General features: G+C 31.8%; 2 protein-coding genes across 2 annotated transcripts in view; both read left to right on the forward strand.

The window, feature by feature from the left end:
- The first annotated feature begins 315 nt into the window (after positions 1 to 315).
- Positions 316 to 969, forward strand: LOC134698835 (uncharacterized). Its single transcript, XM_063560515.1, has one exon. It carries the CDS (start codon positions 316 to 318, stop codon positions 967 to 969), a length of 654 nt encoding a protein of 217 aa, XP_063416585.1.
- A 5,564-nt stretch (positions 970 to 6,533) lies between these two features.
- The window catches only part of LOC134698876 (uncharacterized), a 249,622-nt gene continuing 234,332 nt past the window's right edge, over positions 6,534 to 21,823 (forward strand). Inside the window, exon 1 of the mRNA XM_063560556.1 lies at positions 6,534 to 6,672. The gene's annotated coding sequence lies outside the window, so the exon portion shown is untranslated. The remainder of the gene's footprint in view (positions 6,673 to 21,823) is intronic.

Consider the following 21,823-nt stretch of genomic DNA (forward strand, 5'->3'; position numbering starts at 1 on the left):
GAAAACCCTACATGGATTGGCATTCAGATATAAATAATCGATATAAATAGGAAAGGTCTTGTCGAAAGGAAAGACATCATAAACCAGCGTATACAATTTTTAAGAACTATTAAAAAAAAACGTGAAAAAGGGTACACACCTATTTATTTGGATGAGACATATGTGGACACCAATCATACTTCTTCACATCAATGGACCAGTCCTGATGAATCACAAAATAGAAAAACTCCTCTAGGTAAAGGGCAAAGATTTGTTGTATTACATGCTGGTTGTGAAACAGTATTTTTAAAAGGATGTGATTTAGTGTTTAAGGGCATGAGCACTGATGGTAGAGATTACCACACAGAAATGAATGGCAAAGTATTTGAACAATGGGTTGAGAAACAGCTAGTTCCAGCTTTGCCACCAAAACGTCTTATAGTAATGGACAATGCATCTTACCACAGTGTCCGTGTTGATGGAACAAAAGCTCCAACATCTAACTCCCGAAAAGGCGATATGAAAGACTTTTTAAATAAAAATGGTCTCGAATTTGATAGCAAGTTTACAAAACCAAAGTTATACGACATAATAAAATCAAAGAAAATCGCCCCTGTATATAAAGTAGACGAATTCCTTAAAAAAATGGGGCATGATGTACTTAGACTCCCCCCTTACCATTGTGATTTAAACCCTATTGAACTTATATGGGGAGCTTTGAAAGGATTTATTGGTAAAGAAAATTCAACATTTAAACTTAATGATGTTAAATCACTTATCCAAAGAGGATTTGAACAAATTGATAGTACTAAGTGGTTAAAATCATGTGATCATGTTAATAATATCATTGAACCAAGCTATTGGAAAAATGATGCAATCCAGGAAGAAATTCAAAAAATTGTTATACATATTCAATCTGATTCTGAATCTGAGAGTGAAATGAATGATTCTAGTGATGGAGATGAGACTGAGGATTATGAATGGCCGTAAACATAAAATTGATGTGAGTAATATTGTTTTTCCATGCCATAAAATTAAACAAAAAAAGTTGAAAAATCCTGTCATAACTCATGTCCACTAACATAACATACGACGGTAAACATCATTTTCATTTCCTTGGCCTGTTCTACTGTTAGTTAATACTATATGTCTAATTTTTAAACAGAAAATGGACAATGCAGAATCCTATCATATATAGAACAATTAAAACAATCACATGACATGAAAACTAATTGTGTTTGCTGGTCATTTAATGTCATCTATATATTCAAATAAGCAAAGTCACATGGTATAAATAAACAAACATTAAAAGCACATGTATGTTGTTTTTGTTTTGATTGGAAGGCTGTTACACCACTCATACTTACTCCATCAGATGATCAACACTTAAAAAAATTAAATTAACATAGAGACCTAATGGGAAACTTTTTTAATTATAGACCCAAAATTATGAAACTAATAGTCAGAGTTCGTATGTATCATATATTAACATACATGGAGGAAAAAAATAATGATTATAAAAAATGAATTTTTAAGAATTTTTTTCTGCAAATATATAGAAGTCAAATGGACAATAGCAATGAATGCTTTTTGAGTAATCCAATTTTCAAATTTTACGATCACTCAAGTCTGTTTTTTTAGCCAAAATTTTTAGAAAATGGGTTAGGGATACAAAAACTGATTTTACAAGAATCATGTACATCCATATCATTTTGGTCTTTTCAAATTTCGTAGAAATGTATTTTTACAATTATTCATAACAAAAAAGTAGAAATAATATTCATTTTGTTCTTAAAACTGAGAAAAATCACAAAATTACAAAACTGACAGCATGGTAAATTTTACACAAAAAAACCCGTCAAAAGACGATAAAACTTTCTTATATTAACACCTACCTATAGTTTTTATTTAGGTTAAATTTATTCAGATTGGCCCACTTAATCTTCATAGAAAGTATGAACAAAAGTTTTATTGTGGAACTGTTTTTTTGGGCAAATTGGGCATTTTGAAAGGGCCGTAGCAAAAAACGAAGTGTACCACCATATGATCTTTTCTTCACCAATTATTTTGTTTCAGTCTTATAAACCCAAAAAATCAGGTTAAGAAAAAAAAGTGTAATTTTAGAAATTTATGGCTTCTCAGAGGTATACATCCTTAATGATCTATTTAGAAAATATTTCAAGGTCTAACATGAAAAAAATAAAAATCAAATGTACTAATTTAGCCTCTATTAGCATTGGTTAAGAACTTGTTTTCATTTAGAGTTGTCATTTAACTGTATTTTGCATTATTATTGATTTGCAATTGTGTAATTAAACATTATACACATTATTTGCTACAAAATGATATATTTATATGTAAAGTTGTATTTATTTGTCATTATCTGTAAATTGTAGATCGGTCGTTGCCTTCTATGTTATATTTGATAAAGTATATGAACATTCTGCATTAAAATCATCTGAGCCTTATTCCACCTGGTCACAGTTTAATGCCGTACAATAAGCTATAATTGATGAAATCTACCTCATTGTGACAAACTCGCAGGACAACATTGTCATATTTGTCATACGCTCATTAGAAAAAAATTCACAAAATCTCAACCTCTTGAAAATCTTCAAAATAAATCCGAATTTTCACAGAATAAGACATGAATAAGTTTTTGAATGTTCATATAATTTAGATGTGTTTGTTACAAAGATGTTTTTTAAATTATAGTAATGGTACCAAATTTATTGCACCAGATGACACTTAACAAATAATGTGTCGTTATACTCGATTCTCGATGCCAAAATATTGACATAGTCTTCACTGATTCTTAGTTTAGCTTCGTTGTTCTTATAATTTAACACCAATAACTCATGGAAAAAATACTGGCTTTGGGACCGTTTAAGGTAGGAAAATATAGATTTTGAAATGTAAAAACCATTTATGAGAATAGTTTGCATCCAATTATCATGATACAGTACAATGTTATAAAATATATATAAGCAGACTGCATTGTAAGCATTTAATGCAAACGCTATTTAAATATCTTGTTTCGATCTGAAAAGAAATATGTGTCTTCTCAAGGACAAAAACAATTTGAAATCCAAAATAATAAAATACTTTTTGATAATAAAATAAGATATTACAAAATCATTCATCAATGCGTGAAGCTTTGAATACTTGAATTGACATCTTGAGTGAAGATCATAGATTTTATCCTATTCTCGATTGTTCAATTTTGACGTAATACATAGCATATGGCGGGTGATTTATGCATACCAGGAGAACCTTAACCTGTCGACGCATCCGGTCGTGCTCATTTTTGAATTTAATACGATTCACCCAGTTTTTGTTTGTTATCTTTGTTATGATCGAGCTCAATAATTTGAAAGTGCTTAATTAAGTTCGTGAAAAATAGACATTTGTTTTTACCTCTAATGAACATATACGTTTAACATTAAAAAAAATACAACCTAGACTTGTTACAACTTGGATATTTGCTTAAAGATATTCATTGCGTTTTTCTGCTGTATTTTTTTAATTCTTGTGTTTCATTTTTCAGTATTGCTTTGTCTAAATGTCATTTCATTTTTCTTCGTTTTTATAGTGATTGAAATAAAGCATAATGTTGACTGTTTTACCACTGTTATTTACCTTTTACGTCTGTTTGTTTGGAATTGTAGGCGCTATTATTTTTCTCAATCGATTTATGAATTTCGAACAGCAATATACTGCTGTTGCTTTTATATATGTGGGAGTTTTAGCTAGCTTTAAAACCAGGATTAATCATCAATTTTCTACCTAAGAAAATGTCTGTACCATGTCAGGAATTTTACAGTTGTTGGCTATTCGTTTGATGCGTTTGAGCTTTTGAATTAGATAAGGGACTTTTCGTTTTTGAATTTTCTTTGTGTTCAGTATTTTTGTGAATTTACTTTCTACATTGCAAAATAGATTTTCTCGTCCGCTTTATATTGTTCTGAGTGGTTTTTTTTTGTTGACTTATTAACTTGCTAATTTCATGATATATGCAACATTAAATTATATGAAACATACTTTCGTGCTCCATATACCAATTTGGAAAATCATTATCTCTTAAATAATGCTCCGAAAACAGTTATCAGGAAGACTGTTGTATTCACAAACTTGAGGTTAATTGGATGAATATTGTTGATTATCTTACCTCCAATACAATTTTAGGAATTCTAGGCGGGGCTTATTTCAATACACGGATAGTAGTGGCGTTACGACTTTGGTACTATTTGATTATTTTAATGTAATTAAAGTTCATTTTAATATGGTTATCTCAATGTTGTTGTTATTAAATTGTTATTGTTAACATTAGATTTTTTGTTCAGACCAATGGAAGTAGGTTCTTAAAATTGATCTTGAACACTTTACCATAAAAATAAGATGATGTGGTATGATTGCAAATAAGACAACTATACTTTAAATCAACAAATAAAGATAGTCGGTAAGATGAAATCGCTCTCACTCAATATGGAATTTACTGACCCCGTTCATATCGTTATAGGTTACTACCACATTATGTAACGAATTTAAAGCTTCGCTCTCACCCCATATGAAATTTACTGACCCCGTATATATCGTACTAGGTCCCTAACTATGTAACTAATAATATTGTCCATGTCAAAATATCATACACCACGAGCCTTGGAGTACAAGAGAGGTGAAGGATACCAGTGGATCATTCAAACTCTTTAGTCGAAAATAAACTTCGCCATGGATAAAAAGGAAAAGAATTAAAAGAATACATATTTCATTTAAAACTAACTAGATTGACGTGCTGTCAAAATTAATTGCCATTTTTATTTTAGATCACATATTGACTGAGATCACTCCGGTATTTTTAAAAAAAAAATATGTCTTAAAAGTTGTAATTCTATATCGAATCTGTCATTCATGTACAATGTGATGCAATGCACTGGAAAGTGATGTCAGATACTGAATGCCTGATCATGAATACTAGCTCAGTTAAGGTAAAACACTACAAAGATTTTTCATCCCCCATCAGACATCTTTTAACTGATGTAATTCCTTTCATTTCTTTAAATTTTATAAATAAAGGCAACAGTAGTATACCGCTGTTCGAAACTCATAAATCCATGAACAAAAAACAAAATCGGGGTAACAAACTAAAACCGAGGGAAACGCATTAAATATAAGAGGAGAAAAACAACACAACACAGAAACGCAACACACACAGAAACGGCCCAGCATCAGACAAAGTCCCACGAGAATAACAAATATAACATCTAAACCAAATACATGAGGTACCAAAAGAAAGAAGAAGGATTAATCTTCAAATTGTGAAAATTTCATTATGACATAATTATTACATAATTAATTGTTATGTAATTTAATTACCATACTGTGATGTCCATACTTGAATGAATTTAGCGTCTTTGTTATTCATAGCATCCCAAAATATTTTATAGATTCTTGCACCACACAGTGTAAAAACACACTATGAACTTACTTACTATGATTATTTATATATGTAGTTTTTTTGCAAATAAACACTTTACAGAAAAAAAGAAAAAAAAAGAAAAAAATATACATTTTGAAATCTGGAAATAACGTTCTTTTAACCCAAAGTGGTCTATTGATTTGTAATCTTACAGTGCGATAAGAACAATTGATTAGTTGAAAGAGGCATTATCCTCTAAACGAAAACTTACTTTATCATATACTTATAGAAAATAATGACACAATCATACCCCATGATAAAACTTATTTGTACATATATTTATTCATTTAATTGAAGAATTGCTTCAGCCGTGTGATATGACTTTTGTTATCAAATGCTTCCGATTTATATCAACTGCTTCCGTTTTATATCAAGTGATTCCGGTTAATATCGCATGCTTTTCTGTAATGTTATCGAATGAAACGACGTCATTCGGCTAAGTCCTGAAAATACCGGAAAATACTCAACAAGTGTTCAAAATTCCGGACAACTCCTCGATGGTACGTTTTTTGTGAAAACATATCAAAGTTGGATAACAAAAAAACAAAAAAAATGGAATCAGGAAAGTATATTGTTTAAAAAGGCAAAAATATTTTTTTTACAACAAATGCATTTTTATAAAAAGTTTTACATTGTTTTTGTCAGAATGTTTTCTGCTGAAGTATGTGATAAAAAGAACATCAGACCCCTTATCAGCCCATGGTCAAAATCATTCCTCAAGCCTGTCGGCTCTCGGGCTGATATCATGTCCTAGGGCTGATAAGGGGTCTGATAAGAAAAATGCCATTTTATAATCCATATTTATCTATCAACTTGATCGGTTATTATTTCTGCATTTGCATCAATAGGAACACGCATACATTTAGGTACTTAAATAAGCAATGAGCCGAATGAATATGCCTAAAATAATGGTCATACAATTTTAGATGCACATTGTCAAGCAAAGTTTTGCTACATCCGTCATCGAATAATGTTAACAAGGACTACGGAAAATTCAAGGTCGGCAGTGTCTATCAACACTTGACCTTTTTTTTTTATCAATTGTTTGCACTAACACATTCATGCATCCGTAGCAATACGCCCACTTACAATATATACACCGTACCTTATTTCTCGTAATAGATCTGAGTGAGTTGGATTAAATATACAATGTACCAACAATAATTGCTATTGTCTACGAAGTAATTTGAAAACTAATTACGGCTATACTGGATCGGGTAAGTCTTATCTATTTCTATTAAAGTTAATTTTTAAAACTAGATAGGGCAAATATACGGTAATACAGAGTGGTTAAGAGCTTCTACTTAAGGATGTACACCTCTGAGGAGCCAAAAATGTCTAGAATTAAACTTTTTTTCTTAACCTGAATTTTGGGTATAAAAGAATGCAACAAAACAATTGGTGAAGAAAAAATCATATGGTGGTGCAATTCTTTTTTGCACTTTGAAAATGCCCAATTTTGATGATTTTCTTATTTTTCATCCACTTTTACCTAGTTTTGGGCTATTATCGTGAAAAAAATCACAGTTCCACTATTAAACTTTTTTCATACGTTCTATAAAGATGTAGTGGACCAATCTGAATAAATTTTACTTAAAAAAAACTATAGGTAGGTGTTAATATAAGAAAGTTTTATAATATTTTAACGCTTTTTTGTGTAAAATATACCATGCTGTCAATTTTCTATTTTTGTGATTTTTCTCAGTTTTAAGAACCAATTGCATATCATTTCACCTTTTTTGTTATAAATGATTGAAAACATACATATCTAAGAAATTTGAAAAGACCAAAATGATATGGGATGTACATGATTCTTGTAAAATCATTTTTAGTATCCCTGACCCATTTTCTCAAAATTTTAGCTAAATAAAGGCAACAGTAGTATACCGCTGTTCAAAACTCATAAATCCATGGACAAAAAAAACAAAAACGAGGGAAACCCATTAAATATAAGAGGAGAACAACGACACAACACCGAAACGCAACACACACAGAAACGGACCAAGCATCAGACAAAATTCAACGAGAATAACAAATATAACATTTAAACGAAATACATGAATTTGGGATAAAGAAGTACCGTGCCACGTCTTATCTTAATATTTAAAAAAAAAGGAGAAAACAAACGACACAACTTTAAAATGCAACACACACAGAAACGAACAATAATATAACAACGGCCATCTTTCTGACTTGGTACAGGACATTTTAAAGGGGAATACAAATGGTGGGTTGAACCTGGTTTTGTGGCATGCTAAACTTCGCACTAAAAATACTGACTTGATTGGTCGTAAAATTTTAAAAATCGATCACTCAAAAACCATTCATTGTAAACACACAATTCTATCACAGAGTTATGTTTGATTATAATATTTTTAAAATTCCTTGATATTTTTCACCTGTGTTCACCCGATCCAATTTTCTTACTGCATATTCCACCATGCATTTTCAATTTTATTTTAAGAAATTAAGATCTTCTTCTATCAACTTATCAAAACAGAAAAGTTTCTCAGTTTGAATATATTGACATGATTCATTTGACATCGTGCTATTATTGAAGAAGGATATCTGTTATCCATGGCTGTGTACATAATGTATATACAACTCGTCTAAACATCAACCTAACAATGTTAGATCTGTAAATTTGCTTTCGCAAATATTTTGTTCTTCCCTCGCCGGCAATCGATCCCATGCTACTAAGATATCGTGACACCAAATCGAGCCCAGGTGGTCGTGTGGTCTAGCGGGTCGGTTGCAGTGCAGGCGATTTGGTGTCACGATATCACAGTAGCATGGGTTCGAATCCCAGCGAGGGAAGAACCAAAAATTTGCGAAAGCAAATTTACAGATCTAACATTATTTGGTTGATGTTTAGACGAGTTGTATATACATTATTTACACAGCCATGTATCACCATCATTGATGGCGATCCGATGGATACATCTGTTGTAGAGTTGTCACTGACTCAGACGTAGAGCCCAGGTGGTCGTGTGGTCTAGCGGGACGGCTGCAGTGCAGGCGATTTGGTGTCACGATATCACAGTAGCATGGGTTCGAATCCCGGCGAGGGAAGAACCAAAAATTTGCGAAAGCAAATTTACAGATCTAACATTGTTGGGTTGATGTTTAGACGAGTTGTATATATATATATATATAAGCTCTTTTTTTGAGAGCCCAGGTGGTCGTGTGGTCTAGCGGGACGGCTGCAGTGCAGGCGATTTGGTGTCACGATATCACAGTAGCATGGGTTCAAATCCCGGCGAGGGAAGAACCAAAAATTTGCGAAAGCAAATTTACAGATCTAACATTGTTGGGTTGATGTTTAGACGAGTTGTATATATATATACACTGACTCAGACGTACTTATGAATATAATTATTTTCTGTGACTGTATCTTACATTAATTTGTAGGATCCTTTACTATAGATAATTTAGCTGATCTGTAACAATAACATCTTCATGCCTTATATATCATGTACTGTAGTACGCCGCTAGATTAACACTGACGTGGAAAGGTAACACATGGCCAGCGAAAGCTCTTTTTTTGAGAGCCCAGGTGGTCGTGTGGTCTAGCGGGACGGCTGCAGTGCAGGCGATTTGGTGTCACGATATCACAGTAGCATGGGTTCGAATCCCGGCGAGGGAAGAACCAAAAATTTGCGAAAGCAAATGTACAGATCTAACATTGTTGGGTTGATGTTTAGACGAGTTGTATATACATTATGTACACAGCCATGTATCACCATCATTGATGGCGATCCGATGGATACATCTGTTGTAGGGTTGTCACTGACTCAGACGTACTTATGAATATAATTATTTTCTGTGACTGTATATTACATTAATTTGTAGGATCCTTTACTATAGATAATTTAGCTGATCTGTAACAATAACATCTTCATGCCTTATATATCATGTACTGTAGTACGCCGCTAGATTAACACTGACGTGGAAAGGTAACTCATGGCCAGCGGTATTCGATCCCATGCTACTAAGATATCGTGACACCAAATCGCCTGCAGTGTAACCGGCGCGCTAAACAACACGACCACCTGGGCTCTGGGTGGCCGGGTGTTACCTTTCCACGTCAGTTTTTATCTACCATCGTACTACAGTACATGATATATAAGGCATGCAGATGTTATTTTTACAGATCAGCTAAATTATCTATAGTAAAGGATCCTACAAATTAATGTAAGATACAGTCACAGAAAAAATTATATTTATAAGTACGTCTGAACCAGTGACAACTCTACAACAGATTTATGCATCGGATCACCAGCAGTGATGGTGATACATGGCTGTGTACATTCTGTATATACAACTCGTCTAAACATGAACCCAACAATGTAAGATCTGTAAATTTCCTTTCGCAAATTTTTTGTTCTTCCCTCGCCGGAATTCGAACCCATGCTACTGATATATCGTGACTCCAAATCGCCTGCACTGTGATGTCGCGTTAGACCACACGACCACCTGGGCTTCGAAAAAGAAATGAAGCAATCGGTGGCCGGGTCTTACCTTTTCATGTCAGTTTTAATCTACCATCGTACTATAGTTTATGATATATAAGGCATGAAGATGTTATTTTTACAGATTAGCTAAATTATCTATAGTAAAGGATACTACAAATTACTGAAAGATACAGTCAGAAATAATTAAATTTATAAAGTACGTCTGAATATATATATTGTACATCTATATCTACAACTACGGTTCTTATAAATCCTTGTCTTCAAATACTTTGCTTTGCGAGGTCCTGATGGTAAATCCAGAAAAGCGCTTCGGACACATGAAATTTAACGTGCTGCTTACCTTTTTTTTTTTATATATATAGAAGACACCATTTGCTATTTTGTATTTGTATTGTTGGTTTGTTTTTGTATTTTGAGATGACCCTTTGTGTTTTGTCACCTGCAATCGTAAGTCTAAAGTGTATTCCTAGGTATAGACCTAGTTTCCGCAAATGTCTATTACTCATTTAATTGTGAGTATTTAAAAATATCTGCCGATTGTCTTTTTATAATAATCTGATATTAGAGTTTGTCGTTTGATCCTGTTTCCCGTTCCATATGAAATTACAAATATCTTTTTCGATGTTTTATTTATGCCTGTTGTACTAGCAATTTATGTCAATTGTGGAATCAATACTGAGTATATGATTACAATTTTACCAATAATAGTATGATATAGATATAGGGAGATGTGTTATGAGTGCCAATGAGACAACTCTCCATCCGAGTCACAATTTATACAAGTAAACCTTACGATCTTCAACATGCTGTAATCTATATAAAAACGAGAAACGAGAAACACTTATGAACTACATAAAAAAACACCGACAACAACTAATCATCAGATTCCTGACTTTTTTTTTTTTTTAAGATACCTGACTTAGGACAGTTGCAAACAATTGCAGCGGGATTAAACGTTTGAATGGTATCTTCTTCCTTAATCTGAAATCTCGTTGAAACATCTCAACATAGAAAGACAAATTATAAAATGAAAAATAAAAAATGAACTAACACAAATTAACACACAATAAACGAATAAATTTGATATTTGGTAAAAATATCAATTTTGAAAAAAAAATACGTCATACTATTTGATGGTTTTTTTCTAATTTTTTTTCTTAATATTGATTCCAAATTTTAAAGTATCAAATGCTTTTGAAAAATTAATAAACACAATTGCTTCTTCGACATTAAATGTGCCTCAATGTTATATTTGATTTTTTCCCCTAAAACATTTTCTCTTTGGGGAAATGGTATTGTTTGCTCGATATAGCTTGTATTGAAAATATTAACAATAATTCGGTCTAATGATTTCCAAAACTTTTTTTAAAGTATAATATGAAACCACCTTTACAAGGCCTTTATTCGCTGTTAAATTATTTACTGCTGTTGATAATTTTTTTAATGTATCAAATCCGTTACACGGTTGACTGCCATGTTTTGATACATCATAATGTTTTACATCAGTGGGGTTTATACATAGTACCTAGAATTGAATAGAATCTTTGGTATCTTTTGAATATAAATTTCGAAAATTTCTTTTTAATTTGAAGCATTATCTTTTATCTGCAACAATATTTCCTAGGTCGTCTATTAGTTGACAATATTTTTTTTTAGTTTGCTCATTCTTTACCCCCTCCCCCCCCCCCCCCCCCCCCCCACGTCAAGATATTTTTTCTAATTTAATTTTATCATTGTTGTTATTGATTGCTCGAATCTAACAACAGATAAAAGTTAAGAAGTTAACAATTATTTGATATCAAGTGAAACGAAAGGAAGGCTAAACAAACGTATGTGTGGCCATAGATCAGCCATCATCTGTTGAGATGAATATTTAAAACTCAACTCTTCGACATAGACGCAGTCATGGTCATCGTCATTATACATCACCTACTCTGCATAATGTCTCTATTAATGACTTGCTTCTATCTTTACAAAAGCCGTTAGGTATTCATCACATTCGCACCAAATATTTATTCATTACCCCTTTCAAAACTTCATTATCTGTTGAATTTGGAAACCACTGTTACAAACCCTTATTTAAACCAATACAAACTTACAGCTATCATTTCGATAATTGCAAGTCACAGATGCAAAAGATACAGTTAAGTTTGCCTCATATCTTGACTTAGATCTATAAATTGAAAATCAAGGTCGATTGAAAACATAACTTTACGACAAAAGAGATTCCAGCTTCCCAATTGTAAAATTTCAATTTCTATGTAGCAACATTATAATAGCGCCTGCATACGGTGTATATATCTCCCAATTACTACGTGATATGGTATTCCCGGGCTTGTATTTCCTACAATGATTTCCTTGATAGAGGATTGCTGCTCACAACGAAGGTATTAAACCAAGAGTTCCAAATGGTGAAGTTGAAATCATTTCTTTGTTAATTTTTACGGACACAATCACGAGTTCGTTGATCGTGATGGAATAACCGTTTCATAGATGATATCGGATATGTTCCTTAAGTCGCTACTACAATCCATTTCCCTTTTCACCACGAATTTGACCTACCGAATTAGACTAGTTACCAGATTTGTAGTAACATAATCAACACGACGGGTGCCATATGTGGAGCAGGATCCGTTTTCCCTTCCGAAGCACCTGATATCTCTCCCAGTATTCGGTGGTATTTGTGTTGCTTAGTCTTTAATTTTCTATGTTGTGTCTTCTGTACTTGTACTTGTCTGGTTTATTTTTATTTTTTAGCCATGGCGTTGTCAGATAACTTTCAATCTAAGAGTTTGGCTGCTACTCTGGCATCTTTCGCTTCTCTTTAATTAGTATAAGACTAATGTCACTTTAATTTGTATGAAGTAAAAAAGTTTTCAACATTATCAAGACATTAATGCGACTTGATTGACTGACATTTGGTCTTTTCCATGTGAACTGAATTTTATTTGGGTTAAAATATCGAAAAGTATTAGTAAGATTGTGACTTTTGATAAAGGATTTTAAACTTTTCATTGGTTTTATATTGTTTGGGGTTGGGTGGATGTCGTTGAGAACGGACGTGAATATTTTGCAGAGAGAATCAATCAACATCATCCAAATTTGTTTTCTTAATTGCTTTCTTGGATCCATTTTATCATCTATAGATTATTATCATTTGTCTCAAGTCTCAAGTCTGAGAGTTCTTGTTGTTCTCCGAATGGATCTGTAGTTTTCTCCCGAGATCTTTTTCGGTAGGATTTTCGGCTTTCCTTTACCATTGATACAGCAGGACATTTGACAGTGTCGGTTTTAATATTATTTTGTCCTAACAGATACCTCGTTATAACCTTACAGTATTTTGCCAAGGCATTTGTGGATCATCCGAGGTGACCCTGTTCCATTTTATTTATAAACTGAGTGTGTGAGCCAGTATGTTTTATTTTATTACATTGTATTATGTTTGGGAAAGGTTAACTGTCTGGTTTTAATACCCTTCATGGCCTGGCTGTGGAATTGGGTAGGCAAATATTTGCACGCAAATGAATAATAATTTTCTTTTTCTATGTTAAACATTTAAATTCTTCCGTCTGTGTCTTTGTAATCATTCATCACTGTGTATTCTGTTCAATAATAAACTATTATAGTGGTGACATGACTGAAATCAACAAGGATACACATTTCCCTACATAATTTGTGTATAAAATTTAGTTTGAATGACTTTAATAAGAGTTATCGATTGTCTATCCACTGAAAATGTCTTGTTTTTTTTCTTGTTATCTCTTAGTCCTCTTGTGTTATGCGTGCATTTATATAAAAACCTTTCATTTATATTGAATGGTTTTAGTTGGAGCACAGAAAGTATAACTTCGACTTACTTTTTTGTTTCTAGAAACAAAAACCTGTTCAATGCTTCAAGGAATGAATAAATTCACACAAACTCACAGTTGAATTCTTCACTGCTTTCAAACAGCAATGCATTAGAGGAAAAACATTACAAATTTGTGAACATTCAATTCACGGTTGTTTTTGCTTTATTCTTAAAGCAACAAAGGGTTTGCTGTAAAGACCACCAGTCTCATACATTGATGTCAACATCCTTGTGATTTTGCATATGGCGGGCTTATCATTTATATGGTTATATTCATAAATTACCTCATAATTAAATCACATTTGTTTTTGAAATACAAACGCTTTTCTACCTCAGGCATAGATTACCTTAGCTGGATTTGGCAAAACTTTTTAGGAATTGTGGTCCTCAATGCTCTTCAACCTCGTACTTTATTTGGACTTTTTAACCTGTTTGGATTCGAGCGTCACTGATGAGTCTTTTGTAGACGAAACGCGCGTCTGGCGTATATACAAAATTTAGTCCTGGTATCTATGATGAGTTTATTTACAACCACTGGGTCGATGCCACTGCTGGTGGAGATTTATTTCCCCGAGGGTATCACCAGCCCAGTAGTCAGCACTTTTTGTGCTGACATGAATTATCATTAATATGGTTATATTAATAAATTACATGTTTACAAAATTTATACTTTTTGAAATACTAAGGCTTTTCTAACTCATGCATAGATTATCTTAGCTGGATTTGGCAAAACTTTTAGGAATTGTGGTCCTCAATGCTCTTCAACCTCGTACTTTATTTTACCTTTTTAACTTTTTTGGATTCGAGAGTCACTGATAAGTTTTTTTGTAGACGAAATGCGCGTCTGGTGTATAAACAAAATTTAGTCCTGGTATCTATGATGAGTTTATTTATTAACTATCAAACAAACCTTATATTGCTGTAAGAATACAGCAAACATTGACGTTTTTAAGGGCTTGCTTTCCGACTGGCTATCAGTTCATAAACAAAGAAGGCCGTACTTTAACCTATAATGGTTTACTTTTTAAATTGTTATTTGGATGGAGAGTTGTCTCATTGGCACTCACACCACATCTTCCTATATCTATAAACTCGATACTTATCCAGCAGAAAACAAACGACTTGAACGTTAACAATCTTATAGCGTGTAGACAGTTGTTAAAGTGGTTCTATGGATAACACAATGTAAAAGAAATTAAACGATAAAAAAATTGACTGATTTAAGCATAATATTAAATAAAAAAACAATTAAGGAAAACAGCGACAACTTACGATAACCGCTAGTATACCTCTGCCTTGGAGACGACACAAAAAATAATAGCGGGGTTAAACATGTGCGTCAGTGTTGAACCCTTGACCTATCATTAGTGACAGTGGTGTATGAGCACTATATAAGAAAAAAATAAAATTGAGAATGAAATGTGTTAAAGAGACAACAACCTGACCAATGATCAGAAAAGATTATACATGTGTTGAACAAGACTGACTTAGCAGTATAAGCAACACAAAAGAGGTAAACTGCCAATTTGAGACGTCTTGAGTAACCGCAGTTGGATTATGAAAGTCGCAAGTCAGGAAAATGGTCATTTCTATATTATAGTTCGTTCCTGTGTGTGTTACATTTTAATGTTGTGTTTCTGTTGTGTCGTAGTTCTATTTGATGTATGTCCCTCAGTTTTAGTTTGTAACCCGGATTTTTTTTTCTCAATCGATTAATGAATTTCGAACAGCGGTATAATACTGTTGCCTTTATTTGGAGCCTTTATTTCGAATAAAAAGGACTTGAATAAAACCCTTCATGAACAAAAAATTGAGATGATCAGTTGTATTAGTTGATACATTTCGTGAGGCTCAAAACATTTTTTGATCATACTATTAATTTTATTAATGTATACAAATAAAGATATAATACCTTCAGTGTTTCAACTCGATGTAAAGAAATATTCAAAAGTACTTGAAAAGTACGAGATCCCCTCTAAAGTATAGACACCGTTCAAATTTATTATAATGCTATTTTTAACATTTAAACTTCTAAGCAGTAAATAAATATAATTCACCTAGAAATCTTGTATATTTTAAATTAAGTTACTATCAATTTAACGAATCAACATCAATAATATAGTAATATCAGTTATAGTAAGACAAAGTTAAATATCAAAGTTAAAAGTCAAATATGTTATATAAAATCAAAATATGGATTGTCATTAACACACAAATAATTTACAAACATTAGTCATAACAATCAATGTTATGCATACCTTAATTTCATATATCTATGGTAGTATGCATTTTTGTTATATAAATATAAAACATAAAAAGAAATATGAAAATAGAAATAAAATTTGGTAATTTATAATACCCCCCGTTTCTATCTATTTGACCGAGAAGGAACAGTTCTACATAATAGTTGTACAATTTATATAATATTTAATATAAAATAACTTATGTAAGTGAACGTCTAAACTTGTATATCTCATTTGAAAATACCTTTTATGCAACATTAACTGACATCATAATCATTACTTTGAAATATGGGATGTTTATTTTCATCGACTGAAAGATAATTAAAAGATGGTAAGATACCTGAAATATTCTTGAAAAATGTATTTATCAACTCATTGATTTTGATACATTCCACGGTTAATGGAGTTTGCTTGTCATGTTTTGGAACTTTTGTCAGTTTTTCAGGATCCTCTGGTTTTATCCATTTGAATGCCTTAAATTTTTTTACCCATTGTCCCCTATTTTTCTTTTTATATACCTTTTACATGTATAATGATAAAACATCTGTAAAAGTCTAATAAAATCTTAGTTTTCATTTAATTGTTTTTGAGACTTTAAACTTGTCAATGATGAAGCGATGAAAAGTCAAGATTTTATTGGCTTATATCTGGGAAACAAGCACATTGACCTAAATATTGTTTTTGCTCTTTTGATTCCTTATGAACCATCTATCAATGTAAACTAGTGTTTTGAAAAGTTTATTATTTTGAAACTGAGAAGCAAACTCCCTTAAGGTGGTATAGGAGTCTAAAATTAAAATGATATAATTTGTTCATACTTTGCCAAAACGTAGTATCCATTGATATTTGTTCAAAAATATAATAAAAATGATAGGTCACCGCGCATTTTCTCAAGTTACAGGTTGTGACAAAATGACATATGTTGTATAGATTATACTGGAAAAAAACTAGAAACTAAACATAATGATAGAATTGTTAAATAAATTAGGAAAAGATAGCTTTCAGACATTGCTTTGAGAATATCAAAAGATAAGTTAGGGTCACCGTACGTTTTTTCCCGGCTAAAATACAAAATAGGAAAATTCCATGAATATTCCTTCAGATACCATGAGCAACAGGACTAATGCCACATGTGGAGCAGAACCTGGTTGCCGTTCCTGAGCACCTGAGATCACCCCCCAGTTTTTGGTTGGGTTCATGTTGCTCGTCTTTAGTTTTCAATGCTGTTTCTTGTGTACTATTATTTGTCTGTTTGTCTTTCTTTATTTAAGCCAAAGCGTTGTCAGTTCATTTTCAATTAATGAGTTTGACTGTTACTCTGATATCGTTCTCTCCTCTTCTTTTACTTATCCTGAATCTTACAAAGTTTGAAAAATCACCTCTCTCTATAACTTATTCTTAAAAGTTCCCCATCTCAAACTTATTCTTCAAATCAGTGTAGGTTCTTTTTTTTTGTTTCCTTTAGTATCAATCACATTTTTTTTTAATGGAATGGTAACAAAATGTTATGCAATTAAGTTTCAGGTTTTGATGTATAGCAAAACCTGAACAATTTTATTAAATGAATTTTGATTTTCCCAGAAATTGTTAGATTCAACTTTATTCAAATAACAATTTCATTTTTATTCTTGACCAGTTTGAGTTTTATTAACACCTGATGAATACATCTTATTTATTAAACTATCTGGATTTGATTTGACTACATGATGCCTGGAATATACACGAAGCACCTGAAATCATCCCCAGTTATTGGTGGGATTCTTGTTTCTCAGTCTTTAGTTTTCTATGTTGTGTCATATGTACTATAATTTGTCTGTTTATTATTTTTCTTTTTTAGCCATGGCGTTGTCAGTTGGTTATCGATCTATGTGTTTGGATATCCCTCTGGTTTCTTTCGTCCCTCTTCTATTATAACTATAACACGGTAACAATTCCAATTCTCCCAAAATTGGTAAATTTTATTCAGTTTTATTAACTTCTAAGATACATTTACCAAATTTGATTTGATTGTACAGGTTGAGAAAACAAAATGTAGACTCCATGCAAAACATTTTTTTTCTCCATCAAAGTCTCTCAACTTTAAATTTTACAGTAAAGAAGTATAGGTTTTACAGATTAGAAATAAAGGTTAAGATTGTTAATAAATTTAGTTGCAGTGCTTTTGTTTTATGCAAATTGATGCGTTCCTGGCCTTTTACATACATATAGGAAGATGTGGTGTAAGTGCCAATATTCATTTGCTTTGGTGAAGCTACGTGAAGGTTTTTAAAATACTACTCCAAAATATTTATATATATATTCTTGTATTTTTCTAGTTCATATTTCTTGTACTGCAAATTGACATTTTTTATTACTCTTACAGATTCAATACTAAATATATATTTTTGTCTTTTTTTAACGATAAATTTCATGTTTCACAAAATTTTAAATAGACAATTTTGTAGACCTTTTGCAGATTCTAAAATATAAAAAAATATCACCTGCATACATAAGACAAGATAAATTAATATTATTTATTGTAGTGGGGTCACATGAGTTGTCAAATATTTTGATAATATCATTAACTTATAATAAAAAAAAGTGTACGACTTTTCTTGTTTTACTATTTTACTATATACGACGTTGTTTCATCATCTCTAAATTTAGTTGAGCATTTTGATTCAATAATCATCAATTGATGCTCCATCATAGTTATGATATGTTATTTGCCCTATTGAATTACCAATGGGTCAACTATTTAAAATTATTAGTTTTGCATCAACAATATTCTTTCCATATTCATTTGTATTTTGATATAACTCAGTATTACGAAATGTTTGTATATTATCTGCAAAATAGTTAAGTGGTAAAAAATTGTCCAGAACATTATCTGCATCATTTGTTATAAAATGATGATCACCTTTGTTAATCTAAGCATCTAAATCTCCCATTACCAAAATATATCCCGAGTTGAGATATTCCTGTATAATTTTTCAAAATATATTCTATCACAATTCTCGTTTTCTTGTCTTTCATTTTGCTAATGGGCTTTGTTTATATGCCTTTTGGTGTTACTTCTAATACTTGTTTGTTGCTAGTCTTTTATTTTTGCTATGCACTTTGTCTATATGCCTTTTATGTTTCTTCGGTACATATATGACTTGGCACTGTACTTTTACTTCCCGTCATGTGTTATCGTATTTGGGTAAATTTTTGTTTTCTTGTCTTTAATGTTTACTAATATGCTCGATCGTATGCCAATATGTGCTTCTTTTTTACTTGTTTGTATGGTCTTTTTAGTGATCACAGCACACTATTAACTGCTGTATTTTTGACCTCTTTACCAGTTATGTCTGTTTGTTTAGTTCACACATCGTTGTCATTATAATGGATTTTTATGCGACTGTAATACAAGTGAGAGGTTTAGCTAGCTATAAAACTAGGTTCAATCCACCTTTTTCTATATTAGAAAAAATTTGTATGTACGAAGTGAGGAATATGACATTGCTTATTCATTCGTTTTGATATGTGAGCTTTTGATTTTGCTATTTGATAAGGGACTTTCCGTTTTGAATTTTCCTCGGAGTTCAGTATTTTTGTGATTTAACCTTTGTTTTTAATGTGTAAGAGAAATTCTTTGGAGAAATGTACAAACAAACACAAATAAAAATTATTAACAAGTTTGGAAACCCTTTGGTTAATCTTAACCAAACATATCTTTTGTTTATTTATCATCCAATTGAATAATACGTATAATACCGCTATTAATAAAAGTTACGAATAAACCACTTATAATCAGACAAGACATCGTGCTTTTTTGTAGTTAAATAAAAAATCTGAAAAAATGAAACTTCTGCTAAAAAAATACCAAACAGAACAGTTTGTAGTATTAAAACACGTTAAAACGACATCTGCAACTAAAAGATTTTAAACATTATTAGCCAATTGCCCTAGTAAAGGAAAGTAATACAAATACAATTAATGATATACATTTTGTATATAAAATCAGGTCGACCCGGAATAAATGTATTTATATTAATGGTCATGTAAACATAAAATATTGACAGGTATTGTGTAAGGAACAAAAGTGTTTTGTCAAAAAATGTCCGCCTCCACAGATTTCCGCAGCATAGAAGTATAAGATATGTCCATTGTCATGAATTTAAGGAGTAATTGAAATGTATAATAAGAAGATATACTATTACTAATACTTCATATTTAAAACGGAAAAGTAAAAAAATAGAGGAGAGTTCAAAAACTTTAAGAAAAAATAAATGGTATATAAGTGTGAGCAAAAGTAAAATGGGAAGCAGAGGAGAAATATATACAAACTACTTTTGTAATTTATAAAAAATGATATTATGACGAAAAATATATTCCAACAGTCTCACTGAAAATGTGGACAAATATTAAATACTAAACTCGTTCAAAGGGTATCTTCACGTCTCAATCTTCACAATCGGTTATCTAAAAATACTACCATCGCTAACATTTTTAACAATAAAAATCGTGGTAACCCTTCTATCGATAAGTGTCATGCCAAAAAATGACTTACACGTCCCCGTCTTTCCACCAAAAATACGGTAAGGTCAACGTTAAACGGTCGCACATTTTCTTTAAATTTTGAAACTGATATAGCTTGAAAAACATACAGTATTATTTATTTACTCACATGAAACAAACCGGGATGTGGTATTCAGTACGTAGGTGAAACTGGACGATATTTATCTAAACGCACTCAAGAACATCTGTATCGTTTCAAAAGACCCAATAAATTCAAAATTTTAATTTACCAACACCTTAAGAAGGACACTCATCCTATTAAATGTTTAACAGTTCAACCTTTAGAAGTAGTAAATAAACAGCCTGGTGAATCGATTTCAAAGTTTGTACGATCACGGAAAATAATTGAATTAAATTGGATTAAAAAATTACAGACAGTCTAACCTCTCGGTCTTAATGATAATATCATGGGAATTGGTAATATATCAAGAACCGATTCCGTTAACATTTTGGATATAGTTTCTAAACCTGTTCGTAAAAACCGTTCTCACGGTCTTAGAAAAAATCGCAATCTAAGAAAATTTCGGACCAATCATACCAATATTTCGGACTTAATTTCTATTTCAAAAAACAACGGCAGACATTACCTGTTAACAAAGCTCGGTTCATTACCGGTTAATAGGTTAAATAAAATTTTGGAGGATTGCAACACAATTTCATATAACAGTCCAAAGTATGAAATAGTTCAAATTATTATGGCATATTCGTATTCTAAACTAGTTCCAAAAATTGATCGCCCTGAGGATCATAAAAAACATTTCATTAAAATAAAGTATGTGAGTTTGTAAATATTGCCGGTATATTTAACGACCATTCCGTTAAACAACAAATTCCTGGATATTTTGACAATACTGTTGTAAAGGTGCAATAATTCGATATACCTTTCCTAATATAAGATGTTGTCTTGGTAGAATATACTGATAGGGCAGGAATCCCAGGGCTGGAGTTCACCACAAGTGGGTCGTCTGAGCTCCGGATATATTCTGCGAGGTTGCGCAGTAAATACTAACTGAAGTTCCGGTAACAAATCTGGTTGTGGCAATCACTTTCCGGACATTTACTACATTCCTCCCCGTTTTATTAAAACGTCAGCCATCAATGCTGACACTGATAACGATATGCTAAAATCCTTCACCGAACCAAAAAACAAATTCATAACTGTCAATCAATCAATAATCAGGTTAAAAGCATATATACAAATTCCTTCATCCTGCATTTAATTTATATTATACAGTTGACTGGCATTCCGAGTTGTCAC

The sequence above is a fragment of the Mytilus trossulus genome, chromosome 1 (assembly GCF_036588685.1).
Source record: "Mytilus trossulus isolate FHL-02 chromosome 1, PNRI_Mtr1.1.1.hap1, whole genome shotgun sequence".
Classification (NCBI taxonomy): Eukaryota; Metazoa; Mollusca; class Bivalvia; order Mytilida; family Mytilidae; genus Mytilus; species Mytilus trossulus.

Bases quoted from the DNA above. Each gene is read 5' to 3' on its own strand.
- LOC134698835 (XM_063560515.1), top strand. From the start codon at position 316: ATGAGCACTGATGGTAGAGATTACCACACAGAAATGAATGGCAAAGTA.